The sequence below is a fragment of the Stegodyphus dumicola genome, chromosome 2, assembly GCF_044657685.1.
Source record: "Stegodyphus dumicola isolate Sdum_Otavi_A_Nest chromosome 2, ASM4465768v1".
Lineage (NCBI taxonomy): Eukaryota > Metazoa > Arthropoda > Arachnida > Araneae > Eresidae > Stegodyphus > Stegodyphus dumicola.
The window spans coordinates 70,606,508-70,625,186 of NC_140769.1; the positions used below are offsets into that span (position 1 = coordinate 70,606,508).

At 31.6% G+C, this 18,679-nt stretch overlaps 1 protein-coding gene across 1 annotated transcript in view; it reads left to right on the forward strand.

Moving 5' to 3' along the window:
• The window catches only part of LOC118191832 (adipokinetic hormone/corazonin-related peptide receptor variant I-like), a 572,901-nt gene that overhangs the window by 441,344 nt on the left and 112,878 nt on the right, over positions 1-18,679 (forward strand). Inside the window, exon 2 of the mRNA XM_085810764.1 lies at positions 13,447-13,651. Coding sequence (XP_085666890.1) covers positions 13,447-13,651 — 205 coding nt within the window. The remainder of the gene's footprint in view (positions 1-13,446; positions 13,652-18,679) is intronic.

Here is an 18,679-nt window from a genome sequence, read left to right on the forward strand (position 1 = left end):
CTAGACTATGTTATAGGTCCTCAAAGTCATATTTTTTCGTCGCGAAAACTAAGAACATGGAATTTAAGTGCTCCGCATTTACTCAACAGGGTCTTGATTTAAAGCTCTCCAACCACATTACATGAAAACTCTGGTAACAGAAGACATGAAGTGATTTGATGTTATATGAAGCTCTATTTTCTTTCACAAACTCCATCTTAAAAGGCAATTATAATATGTCATATCTCCAAGTATTCTCGTAATTTAGTTTACCAAATATACTGGAGCTCTCATTTGTGCCCATTAACATAATCCGTTTGCTCACCAAGAAGGTATACGCACGTTTATAAAGGATGGCCTTTGTGGCGTAAGAGCATTTGAAATACCCTACTACATTAGATATGAAAATTATTAGTACAATGACGGAAAGACTGTAGATCCGTCCTCGGCATAGCTGTGAAATTGACAGTAAATTCGATTTAGTTACTAAAACATGGAGTCTACGAGCCAATGCGTTTGATGCTAAAATAAATAATGTGATCTGTAAAGTCTTGATTAGCTAAAACAAATAGCATATGGCGTCACTTCCGCAACGTTTTCTATGTAACATGATGCTTGCAATTGTAATAAAAAAAATGACATCATCACATCAACATAAAAGTTCATTTAGTTCTCTCTTTGTGTGCTAGCAAGCCCGCATCTATCATCAAACTATCGCTTCAAGAATCGTCATCGTTTCGTCCAAGCCCTTGGTGGCAGTTGTTGGACCGGTTTCTTTCTCTTTGCTGCTGGGAGTTAAAGGGTGAAGGACGGGCTTCGGCCTGTCTCTTCACTGACTGTCTCTTCACCTACGACCTCGATTCATGATGCACGTTTAACTTTCCTGAAAAGTCCGATGATATGGATCCTGATTTATAGAAAGCCAACTGTAGTTTTTTATTGAATATATTCATTCTATATGCAGTTGCTGAAAATTCATCCTGGGCGGAATGATGTTTTTAAGCAAGAATCATGAACGATCTCATTGTGCAATTTAAGACTCATACATTGTCTATCGCTACGTGGTGCACTGCTCCAAATTAATTCACTGGTAGAAGCTTCAAAATCAAAAGAAATTTCAAGATAAGTATATTCCTGGTCTACATATATCTTCGATTCCAGGTTTTTCGTGATTTATAGAAAGTGATGCAAATGGATAGTGCTCTGTAGTGTATCGATAAACGAGTGGACGCTCTGTATTTATAGTAGGACTATAGTTATGATCTGATTATTTAATTTTCTTGTTTATTTGTGTGAGCTCAGCAATAAAATTTTTGATAGGAAAGATAAATAGAGTAAATTGTAGACGAATAACCTGTATTTTCTTCTTCATCTATCACAACGTCTGGGGTAAGTACTTTATTTTGCTATCCTCTGTAGGTCACATATTTTATCCCTATCATTCGGGTTATTGCGGAAACAACGTGATGTACTCTTAATCACTGTTATAATTTCATCGCTGATAAAATTGATATTCAAAATTTTGGTTATCACTTATACACCTGAATAATTATATTAAATATTTCTCATAGCCTACAGAAATTAACACATTTTTCATTACATAAGAAATTAAAATATATAAGTATTTTTACTACATACAAATATTTTCACTACACTTTGCAATACCTGAATAATAATAAGAGTTTGAGAAAATGTGGCAACTAGTTTTATTTATTTGGAAATTCACTTGAGGTAAATGTTTTGAGATTACAGAATTAGCTAAAATATAATTAAGAGTTTTAAGAAACTTATCCCATACTCGAGACTTTTGTTAAACAGAATCATATAGCTGAATGCCACTTTTCGGAGAAATCCGAAAAAAAGAATCATATAGCTGAATGCCACTTTCCGAAGAGAATAAAATATGAATAGTGTAATTCTTATAGAATAATATGTTAGTCTTTAAGGTCCTTTGTTTAATAATACGCAACAGTAAAAGCAAAATATATAATGTTTAATTTGTAAGAAATCTGGAAAAAATAGAAGACAAACGACATCGCATTAGTAGAACGAATGAATACAAATCCACCTTATGTTCTTCTAGAATTATCTGATCAACATTTATTCTGATACAAGGCCATTATTTGATAGTTTTTCTTCTGAAAACGATAACTCTTATTTGTTACATTTAGTCTTCACTTGTTTTCTTCAATGCCCACATATTAGTCGTAAATCCTTCTTCTTCAAGGAATTTCGAGGAGCTAGAAAAAGGAAATTGCATTGGATTATAAGTCCTCATAAAGGTTATCATGAGATCATATTTAGCTGATGTACATAGATGAAACCATTAATGGGAGATGACTGCGTTCAAGTTACAAGTTAACTAACTTTATCTGATATAAAATTTATTTAGAAAGAGATTTGTTTTCGTTGATAAAGTATAAAGAAAAAAGTAACAGTACAATAAATATTCTTATACTCTTTTTTTTTTTAATACATTATATTTAGACATTGCATTATATCTCACTGCTGTTTAAGTAAATATTGCGATATTGTATGTAAGTTTAATTTTGCATCTAGACTGATAAAACTGCTGAATTTATTTGCTTATAAGCTATTCTTCCTAGTTATGTTTCACATATGCAAAGGGATAAAGCGACTTATCCCTAAAATCAAAAAGCAGCTGAATAATATTTTCTGAAAATAACAAAATGTTTTTTTTTTCCTAATTCATTTAGAAAATAAGAGTAACCTATCTTCCTACATCGAATAACATACATTGAGGACAATTATAGTTGGAAGACTGGCATTTGAGAATCATATTTGCAATTAACGACTGAATTTATTCTTTCATAATTTCCCAAACATAAATAACTGGAGGAACATTGAAGTAATTATGTAATAATTGTTGGTATAATATAGAAACAATAGTGCTCAGACAAAACAAATACTCTGAAAGGATTAAAAATTATAATCCGGCCTTTCAATAATGGCCTTTTAGAAAAGTCGCTAGCGGAACATAATGTGCATTCTGCCAATTGATATAGAACTGCAAGATTGATAAAAAAAATGTTAATGACATTTTTTAAATGAATTGTTTCAGGGCTTTGAAATTTATTGCATTTTGCAAACATGTTTTAAGTCAATGTTTAGGTTCCATGCGAATATGAGTTAGATTTTATGACAAGCTGGCTTACAATGCTATTTCTGATTATCACTATGAAATTAGCTTTGTTTTTAAAATCCGTGTATTAATTGTTTGTGTGCCTTAAATTTAGAAAAATGTTGCTTGAAAACCATTATCCATTCTCTGCTTTAAATAAAAATCCAATTTTGAATATGAATATTTCCATACGTAACAAATAAAAACTGTAATCATCGTAAATACTGCATTTTGTTTTCTGTGCTTTCAATATCCTTCATCATGTATTGCAATAAATTTTAAAAGATATATTATTTCGTTTTCATTGACTGTATCAGTAGATTTTCATACAGCAATTTTTCATCATTTAATATAGCAAAGGTTTACATGTTATTTTTTATTATTTATTTGACAGATTTAGACAATAAAATCGGCGTTCAAAATTATATTTGATTACGTAACTACGTCACACAAGAGCACACAGAGGACGAAAATGACTTATTTAATAAGAGAAAATACATTCAAATAAAACTTTACATTTTTATCGCTTCAGTGAATGTATGGAAAAATAGGAAAGATCTTCCAGAAAATGTTGGGTTTTATTCTATTATAGTTTTATCGTTGAGAGATGTTACGGCGAATCTGTGCCGCTATAATCAGGATAGACAGGAGACATTTTAAGATCAAGAATTCCAGTAGTTCTTAAGAAACAAAAGTTTTATTCTCACATGAATATGTTGTACTTGAGGAAAAATTAAAGTTATTTCTACTTGAATGAATTCGATTCCTTAATTAACAATTTAATTTATCTTCGATAATTAATAAATAATAAGTTAAAAATAATTTTGATGAGCAGATAAAAGGACACTGTCAATTTTAATAATTCCTCTACATTATTCGTCCTACTGACAACATAGTGCTTAGAACAAAAAGCAAATTATACCGTAAATGATTTAAGCAAAATTTTTCCTGAAAATTTTAAAGAAGTGACCATTGAGACATCGTTCGTCATGATACAATACGCAACTTCAGACTTAGCACATGTAAACCATTAACAGAGAAAGGAGCCCATTAAATAAAAATTTAAAATTTTTAGTTACATTGATAAACGGTCAACTGAAAAAGGAACTCCTTAAGCATGCATTTACAAGTATTTAGCTATACTTGTAAACAGTTCTGGTAAAAGAACTCATTAAACATATATATATATACAAATTTTCGCTAAATTTGTGTTAAGTAGTAATTCTGGCCTCAACGGGTTTTTCTAACTACGAAGATTGCGTCGGAATTTCTAGATAAGGAAAAAAAAAGGAATATAGGACCCTTTTCACTTCTGTGTGGTGCAGAAAAGAGATTCTATTCCCTTTACCTTAATAAGAACCTGACCACTGGAAGGTCTGCAGGAATGACGTTTGATAAAGACTTGAAGGGAAAGTTAAGATTGTTTATGTGCAGGAGGCTACCTGTCTAATATAATTATTGACTGAAGACTGGCATCATTCATCATATGGTTTTGCTTGTCCTGTGATGCGAATAGAATCGTATTGTTCATCATAGGAGACATTTTGTCATGGCGTGATGTTTTGCGATTTTTTCCCGGGAATATCAAATACCCTGAGGTTTTTCCATGCTGTTGATAAAGAAAGGATGTGCGGCGCCTACTCAAATTTTTACATAGTTATTATGGGCTGGGATAAGATCGTGGCAGGCTGGGATTCACCACTTAATTTGAAATGAGGCGTGATTTGTGTCTGTCAATGCTGTTTAATTAATAACTAGGCGAGAAGTTAAAAGAGGGAGTTTTGTTGAATGGTGGCCATTCTTTGAGGTACTTGTTTTGTGTTTGATGGTGACAGAAAAAAGGAAGCTAGATTTTTCTGAAGGTGAGCAGCTTAGACTTTTCTTCAATAGATTGTTTTGAGTGAGATAAGGAGAATTTTCAATTGGCTTTTTTTTGTGGGAGTGGTTTTTAGCTTTAAGCTTGTGTTTAAAATTAGAGCAGAATTCAGCAATATGAAGAAGAAAAAGATCCTGGAGGAGATAATCAGAAGAACTCTTTCGTGACTGTTAATTAATGAACGGAGGAATAGAGGTGAGTGAACGTACCAAATTTCCAGACCTAACGATGTCGACTTTTCCGAAATTATGAGTCCTTGGTCGACGATCAACATTAACTTTCGAGGCTGTTACTTAATGAGAGGAGGAACAGACGAGTGTTAACGTACCAAATTTCCAGACATAGTGATGTCCACTTTCCGAAGTTATGATGCGTTAGACGAAGCTCAGGCACATTTGCGAGACTGTTATTCAATTAACGGAGGAATACATGAGTGTTAACGTGCTAAATTCCACACTTAGTGACTTGGGAAAACGTGTGGTGTGGCACGATCCACACTGGACCAGATTAGGACTGTGTCACAATTCAGACTTTGAAGCAATAAGAAAGAGATTACAATTTGACTCTCAGTGTGCGGCAGAAAAATTACTCTTAGTTTAATTTAACTACCGAGATCTAATAATGCAGGACTCCGAAGTCTGCAGACTAGTCCCTGTACTTTCTCTCAGTATGAATTTGATTATGAAATTTTAAATTTTTCTAAATATTTCCTTTAGATAGGACAAGGTTTTGCCTGTGATTTTTTTATTTATTTAATATGTCAAGTGGGGAAAATCAAGTCTTTAGAAATGTATAGCAAGTCTTATGTTTTTTACACATGTCAGTATAGTTAAGAGGCTGAATATTGCATTACATTGATCGAACCTGGGTTAGTCAGCTAATTACTGTTATGTTTCTACTAAATTGTCAAAATGTTCATTAAGCAGTAAGAATAAAATTTTGTGGTTATCAAAATTTAGTATGTGATATTTTTTGCACTATTTTTAGTTCACTACAACCCCTTCGGCAACACAGAGGAAATAAAACTTATTAAATTTCGAAGAGGATAAATGTCCTAGGAGATTTTTCGAAAACAGGTCACATAACGCAGCCGATTCCAATACTTCGAACTCACTGCGGAAAAAGTCAAAAATATCGAATCATTGCAACCGAATTCAAAATGAAGGTACCCAATGAAACATATAGACCCGAAATCATGAGGCTGGAGCCAACCCAAAGAACACGGTGTTTTGCAGTTCCGCAGACAGAATCAGTATTTCTCGTGTCACACATCACAACCGATTCAAGTTTATAGCATACCGGAGATGGCGCGGTAGCACCTCCTATGGCTACTGGATTTCAATATTTTGAATGCACCTTTTCCAAACGCAATGCGAATCTACATACTTCAGCTCATAGGGAAAGAGAAAATTCGTATTCCCTCTATCCACGTGCCTTTTTCATATTTATTTATTTAAAAACCGTAACTGCTAAATCTTCAATTGATTTCTTCATTTCATCATTAAGTAAATTCATACCATCTGTCAAACCTACCTAAATAATTTCCACGTCACCATTCCTTTTTTTACTCAAAACAAGCGCCAATTCTCATTTTATCCTACATTTTCCCTTCCTCGTCAAAGCGAAACTAATCGTCATGTTGCATTAAAAATGTTCCAATTCTCTCTAGCATCTTTCTTCCTTCACCATTTTTATCTAGATATTTTTTGTGATTTTCTCTTCCTCGTACTTGAAGAAATTAACCTTTTAGACACATGAAAATATTTTCAGCTCTTTTTCTTCTCATCATCTTAATTTTCTGCTCCTGTTTTAATAACGTTTTAAAATTTTATCCCTTTTCTTAATTACAAATAAGACTTAAATTTGACATAACCACGTTTCATGTCATCCTTTTCTCGCAGAGGGTTACTACCCACCTTTCTAAGGTCTTAATCGGTAAAAACGCTTTCCCCGCACTCATACCAACGAGGAAACTTCCTCGTTGGCCTTTAAACGTTTCTATAATATGCGTACACTAGTCTGCTCTTAATATTGGAAACTTGTGGAAAAGCGTATATTTATGAGTTATTTAGAATTTCTAAGCTTATACCTTTTTAATAAAAATGGATCCAATTACTGCTAAATATAAACATATTTTACTTCTTGCTTCACGTATATGGAGAAGCAGAAGGTGGTGAATTAGACCAGTTTCTGAGAGATGACAGCAAGACGATTCAAATAATTCCATTAATAAGCTTAGAATTCTGTTTTATAAAGTTCACATGAAGTCATTAAAACTCATTGAAATAACGTTATTTTATGTACACAGTTTTTTTTTTTTTTTTTTTTTTTTTTTTTTTTTTTTTTTATATATATATATTTTGAGAAATGAATTCCAGAGTTAGCAAATTTGCCAATGCTCATGCAAGTGCTCCTTAAACTAATAAAAACCTGTAATCAAAATTAAATTTTTGGATTGAGTTTTATAAAATTTGTGTGAAAAAAATGTAATGCATTTTGAGTAAAATAAATATGGATCCGTCCGTAAAATCAAATCAGGCTAAGACTGAATTATATCTAAATTTAAAATTCATACACGCAAGCTTCCTTTCTGTATAAATAAAAGCTTCCATAAAAATTTTAATCGATGGCTTACTAACCATCAATTGTTTTAAATTAAGAACTAATTTAATTTTTTAAATGAGGTAAAAATTAAACTTATCCCAATGCTATATCGATTGTTCTAATCTGACGTCAGCTGAAAAGGTTTTTACAGAGACTTCCTTGTGAATTGTAATAAATCTCTTTATTGTAAAATCATAATGTACGAAGTACCGGCTTAAAAGCGAAAATCATGTTTTTAATATAGAAAAATAAATGCAAAAAGTAGACCTGCGGTAGGTAAATATTTAGCGAATTCGCACTGTCATCAAAGGCGGGAAAGGAAAAAGGGCTTGAATCTGTTATCTCTCTAGCAGATGTAATTTGCTGTGAACACGTTTTCTCTGCATTAGCGTGTCTCCTGCGAAAAAGTGGTTTTTAATCTTCATCTTCAGCAAACTGAATAATTATCTCTGCTGCGCTGAAGCTAGCGATAAACTTTCCTGTAAGTATTTTTAATGCTAACTACGTTACCACACTTCTCTAGGTGGGGCTTGAACACTTCTCTAGGTGGGGCTTTTCAGTGCCAAACGCAATTCTGACAATAAAGCGAGCCAAACAGTAAAAAAATGTGGTTAAAGTTGCTGTGTAATATCACCATCCGCAATGATATTTTTCCCATTGTATTCCACTTTCAATATTATCAGGACAGCTAACAATGCAAAGGTCATGTACATGAAGTCTTTTTCCCTAAAACTAGCATCCATTTATTTGTAACAAGTCCTACAAGAGCTAACGATTTAGTCCATTAGAACCCCAGGAAAGTAAATAACTTCCCTGCCATTTCCTGCGGGGATGACTGAAAAAAAAGTGTTATTGTGTTTTTCCCCAACCTCTTTTGTCTAAAATTTTCTTTCATTGACTGCGAACCTATTATCCATTAAACAAAGAATATAGGTTCCATCTTTCTTTTCTAAAGTCGAACGGCATGTACGCCGAAAGAATGAATTCATTTTCTACAAAGATTATACTTAGCTACATTAGAGATGTGGCCTAAATATCAAAGAGTTGAGCGAAACTCATCAGTGCCTCTCTCGATTGCATGTTATATACAATTATTCGAATTCTATTTTCAATCATTCAACTTTCGAATTGCTTTTTCAATCAAGTTTAAATCAAGAAATAGGTTAGTCACATACTGTGTATAACTGGTTTTTGGGGGTATAAAACCAAAGACGTATGCCCAGTTGGGGGGGGGCTGTTGGTATTAGAAAGCAAGTGTTCAGATCTCGTTGTCCTTATGAAAAGTCGTGCATAATATTCGAAGGTTTTATAACAGTTTCTTCTTTTCCGAAGATAGAGGAATAATTTAGAACCCATAGCGACAGATTTGCGGTTATTCTAACGTCATATTAGCCGTTCACCAGCTTTCTGCTGTACTGTAGTGATCCATTTCAATGATTTTTAGTATTTTTCATGTATTGCAAGATGTTGTCAAGAAGGGAACACAGCCGAGGTTACTTTTAGATTAGTATGACAAAAACGCGAGTCAAGAATCACATTAAATTCTTCGGCTCGTTGAACGAGATTCGCGTATTTTATTTGGCGTTCAAGCAAGCTGCGCTTTTTTAAATATACAGTGTCTAACAAAAGTGATGGGACACTTGTGCTTTACAAAAGGAAACTGTAGTAAAATAAATTAAAAAAACATGTAAAAACTTTTTGTGGGTGTGTTTCAGACTTAAATTTAGTAACAATTATTACATAACATACATTTTCTCAAAATATTAAAATATTAATTTAATAAAAATAAATGGCTCACATAAGTGATGGGACATTTACTTTTCCATCAAATATTTATCAAAAAAATTTATTTTTTAAAAGGTTTTAATATTTTGTTGGATTTCCTTTTACTTTTAAAACATGATTTAATCTTCTTGGGATGCATTCGTTTAATTTTTTTGTGATTTCTGGAGTGATTTTACCCCATTCTTCTTGAAGCACCGATTTTAATTGTTGTTTTGAAGAAATAGTGTGTTTGCGAATTCTTGATTCCAATTCTTGCGAAATATTCTCTATGGGATTTAAGCCTGGAGATTGCGGTGGTGTTTTTATTATTTCAGAACAGTTATACAGCAGCCAGAGTCTAACGTTCAAAGCAGTGTGCTTGGGGTCATTGTCCTGGCAGAATTTAAAATCGTTATGAAGGTTCGATTTTCGTGCTGAAGATTTCAAATTTTGATTTAAAATGTCAATATATTTGTACTGATCCATTATACTGTCAATAAAAACAAGATTACCAACTCCAGCGGACGACATACACCCCCATACCATAACTCCTCCACCACCATGTTTTACTGTTGGCACCAAGTGCTGTTTGCGAAATTCTTCCCTGGGTTTTCTCCACACCAAGATTCTACCGTCAGAACCAAATATAATAAATTTACTCTCATCAGCAAATATAATTTCATTCCAGTAATCAGAATTCTTATTTATGCTGGATTTTGCGAAAGCCAGTCTGAGTTTTCTATTCTTTTCACTTACGAAGAATTTTTTCCTGGCTGCTCTACCGTGATATCCAGCAGATCGAATTACTCATCTAATAGTCTCAGGATTAACAATTACTCCATATAATGCTTGTAAATCAGCAGCAACATTAGGAGCACTCATTCTTGGATTTTTTTTAGTATTTCGAACGATAATTCGCTTTATTCCATTGGATAGCTTTGATGGTCGGCCAGGTCTTCATTTATCCTGAATCATATGATTCTTTTTGTATCATTTAATGATATTGAAAACTGTTGAATAACTCAAGTTAACTGTTTCAGCAGTTTCTCTAATAGATTTTCGACGTTCAATACGCAAATTAATAACTAATTTTCGAATTTTAGGCAAAGTTTCTTTTCGTTTAGCATTCATGGCTGCACAGAGCTAAAAAAACACAAAAATTTCAAAACAAACTGGAGAGAAATACTGCAGACGATTTTATAAATTATTGCCAATTGCTTTTGAGTAAAAATAAAAAACCCAAAATATTTTTATTGTAGTATGTAGTAGTATCTAATGGTGTCCCATCACTTATGTGAGCCACTTTTTGCTCCGTTCTAAACAATTGTATTTTTATTAAATTAATATTTTAATATTATAAGAAAATATATGTTATGTAATAATTGTTACTAAATTTAAGTATGAAACACACCTACAAAATATTTTTACATATTTTTTTTTAATTTATTTATTACAGTTTCCTTTTGTAAAGCACAAGTGTCCCATCACTTTTGTGAGACACTGTAATTGTAATATGAAAGAGGTTTTTCATGTACGACACAAGTTTTTTAGAGCCGTTAACTGAATTTTTTAAATTATGTTATGCATATAGTAGCTTCAGAAAATTTCCAAACTATACTGTTTGTTCGAACTTCAAAATAATAAAATAAGGGGAAAATAATTCTCTTTCTGCGAGTTACTGCTTGAGCAATGTTTTATCTATAAATACTTCTAGCTATCGAAATTGTGGTAAAGAATGCAAATCGATGTATTGAATGCATGCTTAGAATTTCGCCAAAACAGCTGTAGAAATATGCATAGTCTCAGTTCATGTAGAAAATGAATTGGATTGTACCTAGCCTATTTTTGTACCATGTAACACCTAGAGTAAATGATACACAATTAAGTCAGATCTTTGTATATTATCTCTGACATTCATTACTTGTAAGAGGGCCCACCAGCGGCCGAGCAATAAAGTCGCTGAACACTGGTAGTTCAGTCCGAGGTTCGAATCCCGCGAACGGGCTGGCTGCATGGGCGTTTTCGTGTTTTCCCCATGTGCAACGTATATACGAGCCAGTTTCCCTTAGAAAGTCCTCCACGAAGGCATCCCTCCTCTTAGGCAGATAGCCCTCGAGGCTTTGCCATAATCACACACACACATTACTTGTAAGAGAATTGAAATATTTCTTATCTTCACTGGAAATTTCTTCCGACCGCGTTGCCCCATTACACTGTTTTCTCTTTCTTTTACCAAGGCTTGAATATTAGTTAAAATTTAAAGAAAATGAATTATTTCGTTATTTCAAAGCACTAAAAAAATGTTAAAATTATGATCAATATCTCTACAGATATTTCTAATTTCGCTTTCCTCCTATCAAAATTTGACTATAATTATTGGCAATTATAGGACAAAACTAATTGGAAGTTATAAATAAATAATTATTTTCTGTTTCTGTTTTAATAATTAGTTTTAGATATATATTATTTTGTTAATGATGATATTAATTAAAATTATGAACTACACGAATTCGCTTGAAACATTTCGTGCTATTCATTAAGCAATTTACTACTTTTAAAACAGCATAAATATCAAATTGTGGCTTTTGAATATTCTGAATTTTACCACGCTGCTTCTACTGAAATTAAATTTGCCTGCCTCTGATATATCTGAAGAAGGAAGATGCACATAAGTTCTCATGATTTATTTCGCGTATGCTGTCTGTCTTATAGGTAATGGTTAATCGATTTGTTGTGGTCTTGTAACTCTCAACAACGTCTTCAGCTGAAGCATCTTATATGTATTAGATGGCGCCGTCAGTAATGTGACATTAAGTAATTAAAAATTAAGAAGTAATTAGATTTAAAAAATAAATCTTTAACTCCTTAAGTGCAAATAATAAATTCGTTAAATTTTGAAATAAAAGTTTTTTTTTTTTTTTTTTTTTTGCCGTTAAGTCTTTATTGTTTCTAAATGTTCCTCTGTTGAAAATTCAATAACTGCCAATTCGATTTGAACCTTAACTAAATGTGATTACTTTAAAATTATCATATAATTCTTTTTGCACGTACATCAATCTCTTTGTTACTTAGTTTCGACAAGCAGGCTACATTTTCAATTTTGTGCTGAAGTCGAATACCATTCTAAAACTTTGGCTAAAGTTTAAACAACTTTCCTTCACAACAATATCACTCTGCTGTTGTAGCTTTGTTACGAAAGCTAAAAAGCTAAAGTCAGCTGAATTCCTCCCCCCCCCCCCGAAATAACCGCATTTGCTTCTCCAGTATTTATCAATGTCTGAAATTATCGATATTTCCGTTGTTTTCTCGCTGATAATATTGTTCAAGTGACATTACAGCATTGACAGATATTACCAGAGAAATTAGGCAGAACAACGCACATATAGCGTAAACTTAGGCGAGAACTGAATTCAGATTCTTGGTTTTGCACTAAAATTCAACCATCCCTAACCTCTATTCCATTGATGTTCAAAACTGTTTTGCTAAATTTTGACTTTTTAGGTAGTATTTGAAAAGAATAATTACGATGGTGAATGAGAATAAATAATATTTTTTATAATTATTATCTATATTTTATGCAATTTTACTTATATTTGTTGATTCTAATGTTTTATTACTAGTAAAAAAGTAAAACATTGTTGAATGAGGTCTAATTCATAATGAAGCTCCAATTCGTAAGATGAAATAAAAGTATCTTCGTTTTTAAACATGAAGAAATAAATAATAAATCATAGAATTAAATAAAAATAAATTCAGTATGAATAAAAAATGTAAATCTGTTCCATTTCTGAATTTAGTAGGATTACTTTTACCCATTTCATGGTAGTAGTTGCGAAGCACAATGCTTATACATTTAATTTCAGAATTTGCATTAAAAACTTATTATCAATTTTTTTACAAACTTGAATGTACCACTTTTTCATCAAATATTGCATCTATTAGTTTTCAAAGATATTGCTTGTAAGTCTAAACTCTGACAAGACTGGCGATAGTCTATTACTGCAGTTATATAATCTAACCTGTCAAATGACTTTATAGACTTTTCTCATATTTTTGTAACTTGGAATTTTTTCTATTCCAGAGCGTCATCTTTCACGTGGAAAGACATCCGGTACAGAGAAATTTCGAACAATGCGTGAGCTTCCATTTTTTCGCTTCAGAGTACCAAAAAGTGATGTATAATCTTTTCTGCATTATGGCTCTTTACGGCGCACCTTTGGTCATCATCGTCTTCTGTTACGCCAGAATCCTTTGGGAAATAAGGAAACGCTCCAGACATACAAATAGTTAAGTTCAACTTTCTTACATTTAAGCTTTTATAGTTCTCTGCATGTATTCTCTTCTTCTTTATGCCCAAGCATGTTTCGTATCTAGAAAAGTAGCATAATTTTATTCATTTTTATATAATCTATATAATGCATTACTTGTTCTTGAACCTCTTATTTTTACTCCTCTTCGTTATTTTAAACATTCTGAAAAACCGTTTTATATTTCCTCCTTTCTTTGTTTTAAAACAATGTTTCATTTATAATATTATTTTAGGATTACTTTATTTTGTAATTCCAGTGCATCGAATAATACTATTGTTACGAAGGATTATTATTATTATTATTATTGCATCTTTTTCTGATGCAAGACAACTCAAAAGTGTCTTTGCTTCTAACATTTATAGAGATTTAAAAATAGAAATAGGGGAATTCGATTTCCAGTATATGAATTGCAAACAAAAGCTTCTAAAGAGGAAGACAGCTGAAGAAAAATATATTTTTCAAGTTTTCAGCCGTAGAAATCTCTGTAATATGTCAATAATAATAATCGCAATATAAGTATCATCGAAATCTTTGTCGATCAGTATCTGCTGTTGGTTATATTAAATTACTTTTGTGATAAGAAATAATTTTTCATGTGAATAAATCGTTCCCACCCCTTTTTCTGTTCAGTTATTTCGATATAGTTCTTACTTCAACAAAACATGCGAATAATTTTAGATATATAAGGAATAATATTTTTCTTACGCTGCTTTTGCGAGAATAATACGAATCAGAAAGAGTGAAGGTACTATAGTGCCTTCTATAGAGGAGTGAATAAAATGAGACATTTCTTCTTATCGAGACAAATACCTTTCTCTCTGCGATTCATCATGTAAACTATACTTCTTTGTACCAATTTTTTTAATATTTATAAAGCTTCTTTTTTTTATGAAATTTTGAACTACTTTGTATATATAAATGCTGAGTTCTAACCAGTCAAGAGTACGTCATATACGTATCTTTACCCATTCAAGGAAATTATTATTTACTTCTATATAATCTGCTGCATATTTTAATAAGTTACAATCCAAAGGAATGACCATTTGTTCACTAAACTAAAGAAGAAACACAGCAGTATTTCGTTTAAATAAAGTTAATAAATATGAAATTTAGGTAATTATAACCATAAAAACCGCAATAATATGCAGAATGTTATATTAATATACTAATTAAAAATTAGAATTAAAACTTAATTTGATGCTTTAAATGAGAAAAAGTTTTTCACTTGACAAACTATTTCTTGGGGAGCATAAATTTTGCTCATTTCAACATAACTAAAAGTTTATTATAATATATATTGTACATCTGTTATATAATATAATTATAAGATATAATATTATAAGATATAATATTATAAAATATATTATATATTTTAATATCTATTATAATATTCTTTAATTCGTTGCTTTATTTTATGGTAGTTTTCTTGTTAGAGTTCTCAAGAGGTATGTTCTCAAGAGGTACGAGATATGAGGGACGCAGCCCGACCCTTCTGCAGACTTTACGTCGCCCTATGGCCCTTTTGCGAGCTGCGCCAGAACAAGCTAGAAACAAAACCTTCAACAAGCAGACGTAAAGAACATAACTAAAAAAACAAAATTAAAATTAAAATCCCTACTGCAAGCTTATCATGATTAATCAGTCTTTTAGAATGATTTAAAATATCATATATATTAAAAACATCATTTTTCTTAAACTCGTTTCTGATATCAGTAAAATATTTACATGTTTCTTTATAATGCTCCGCAGTGCCCGGTTCTTTGCAGATATTACAGAGGTCAGACTTTTGTAATTTAAACCTTTTAAAATAGAAAGGAAAACGGCCATGACCTGTAACGATTTGGTTAACGTCAATGTCTGAATAGCATAAGTTTTAAATTAACAAATTTCATGTAGCCTTTATTTCGATAAGACCTTTCCTACTCCTCCCTTCATTTATCATTCACAGCTTTCCTTGTTGATCCCTGTACATCAATATCACGAGCATTAACATCAGTAATTTCCTCCTTGGCCAGTGGGTCCACCCTCTCATTTCCAAAATGTCCAACATGTGCGTTCACCCAATTAAACACAATATTTTGATCTTCTCTCAAGTCTTTATATAATTCTGCAATATCTACCATTAAAGGGTTGTTTTTCTCAAGAGGTAGAAATTTAAATTACCTAATAAAAACCCTTCTTGTGCTCATTTATAAACATTCGAATGCTGCATTACTTTACCATAGTATATGCGTTATACGTAAGTATAGCTATATACTAGGGTATATAATTAAGAACTATATATATGAACAAATATAGTTCATTTTGCTAATCAAATATATTTAAAACAATTTGGTTAAAAAAACATTATTCCATTAATTACTAAATTCCACACTTGTTATATTGAATAAAGAGTTATATGAAAATCGTGATCTAAACATTTCAAATTACATTAATACTTCTATAATATATTTCAGATTACATTAACATCTCAAAGAATTATTTACCATAGAATTTCTCAAAATGCTTAAATAAATATTAAGAAACAAATTTTCAATGAAATAAATAGTATTAAAAAAATCTGATGTTTACATCACATGAGTTCTCTGTAGGGAATACTAAATTATACGCATTTTTTCTGCATTTCATTTAAACTAATTTCCTCGAATTTCAATAGCGATATATTTCTTATTCAATTAATTCATTTCTCACTTCTTCCATGGCAAAAATGCATAAAAACTAAAAATATCTTCATTAAAAATTGAAAGATACAGAAAAACATAAAACACCAAATACGGTTAAAACAATTTAAGAAAAAAAAAACAATTTTTAAAATGAAACTACAGTTTCTACGCAAAAACTAGGCTGATTATTCGGTGCACAAAACTAAAAAGTTTCCTTTTGGTCCCACTCTGCAAAAAGACACTTAAGGTATAGAGAGACTTAATCCACTATTCTGCTAAGTTTCAAATGTAATGGTAGCTATGGTAAAAAATGTTAGGCTTAGCTGCACTTAAACAACTTTTAAATTGTTGATAATTCTACAACTATTTCATGCAGTTTAACTAAAGGGATAAAAAGATTACCCGGAAGATGAGAATATCATAATTCAATCATTTTTAAACCGAAAAATGCACAATTTACTAACATATAAGAATAAAAGAAAACTTATATATATATATAAAAATTTATATACTTTTGGTGCGACTGATTGCAATTAAAATAGGAGTTGCACAACGAAATGTTATAGCAGTCCTATATATAAAATTTCAATGTTCTGAGGCTACTTGTTGAGTTATACGAGATACACACATATGTACGAACGCAACGAAGAAATCTCTTCTGAATCTATTTTAAATCAGTTTTATAATTCATTTGAAGGAAAAGAGTCTTTTATTCTGCCCTTACATCGTGCAAAAATATCGTTAAGTTGCATTTGGCAGTGATCAAAATAGATATTTTCGATGAAAAATGATACCCGGAATTTTTCATGATTACAATATTTCCTTTACTTCGTACGACGAAGTAACAAAAAAATAATATGTATTACGTGATGGCACCCAAACTACACAGTGGTAAGGTGAGCTGACTACAATACCGAAGGTCACGGGTTCGAAACCCATAGAAGGCATAGGTGTAAACTGTGTGTTTACTAATGGTGGCCGCTTATTAGATGCCTCCATAATAAAATGACCTTAGAAGTGACGAAAACCTCAAAAGGGCCAGCACCCATCGATTAGAAAATAAAATAAAATACGCACGTGATACATAGCGTAAGAAACGTTTTGTATTATTTACAACAAAGCTTTTAACGTTCATGAAACATATCAGTAAGCTATATTGTAAATTAAATGTAGTATATTAATTATATATATGACACAGTTATAACAGGTGTTTCTAATATGTGCCTAAACCGAAGTCTTATTCCTCACTATTACCTTAAAGATAAGATGTGTATTATCGCCTGCATCTTAAATTATCTGTGGAAAAACAAAACTGCAAGCAAGTAAAACTTTATTCTCTTTCGCCACTTGTTAGTGTCGAAATAAACTGTTACAAAACAAAAATAAGTCTGCCTGATTTTGCAGCAATTTGTTGGACGTAACATTACAACTAGATTCGATACAAGAGTTTATACTCAAAGCTGCAGCAATCTCAGTTGAACAACCAAAATCTAAATCAAATTCATTTGGACTAAATACCTGGCAACTATCTCAATCAAGCGGTGGCTTTTCTGGTTCCAAGGCAAACAAGGAATAGTTCACATCACCAGTCAACGCAGGCATCCTTCAATTTAGGCAGATGAGTCTCTTCAGTGCTTTGCCATAATTAAAATAAATCATATCACATCACCAGTTATCTCAAGAGGTTACGATAGTGTCAAGTGAAGGAGTTACGATTCTTTTCTTCACATTTTATATTAAGCCACTTGTCAATCAAATCTATATAAATCTGTGAACTGAGTAGGAGAAGAAACAAAGCTTAAAGGAAACATGGAAACTAAAATTTTAACTGCAGTTAAACTCAAAGAAAATGTCACACGTCTTTAAAAACGTAAAAGTAATTTTTAAATTTTTAAAAAATACATATTTCTGCTTTTAAGGAGTTCAGTTTGTTATATTATTAATAGGTTCATTAAATTTGAAAGTTAGATTAAAATTATGTGTTATTTGAGGAGCGGCAGCCATCTGACAAACAACTGTACAAAAGGACGTGCGGAAGAGGGATTAAAAGCATTTTTTATCAAATAGAGCGCTTTAGCACTTAGTGACCCATCTCTTCCTGCTGATGTTTTCAAGGACTGATTACGTCTCCAGACTTAATTTTTTTAAGTTTTCCTGAACAAACTTTCATATATTAAAGCAGCGAAATACACTTTTTTCGAGATGTGAAAGAAATTGAATCAAAAATAAGTCTCTTTATCTTCATTCTTCAAATTACATTCCAACACCTAGCTAAATTTATGCTTTGTAAATTATAAACATTCTAGTTAAAAGTTAAAATTTTATCATTTTACTAATTTTT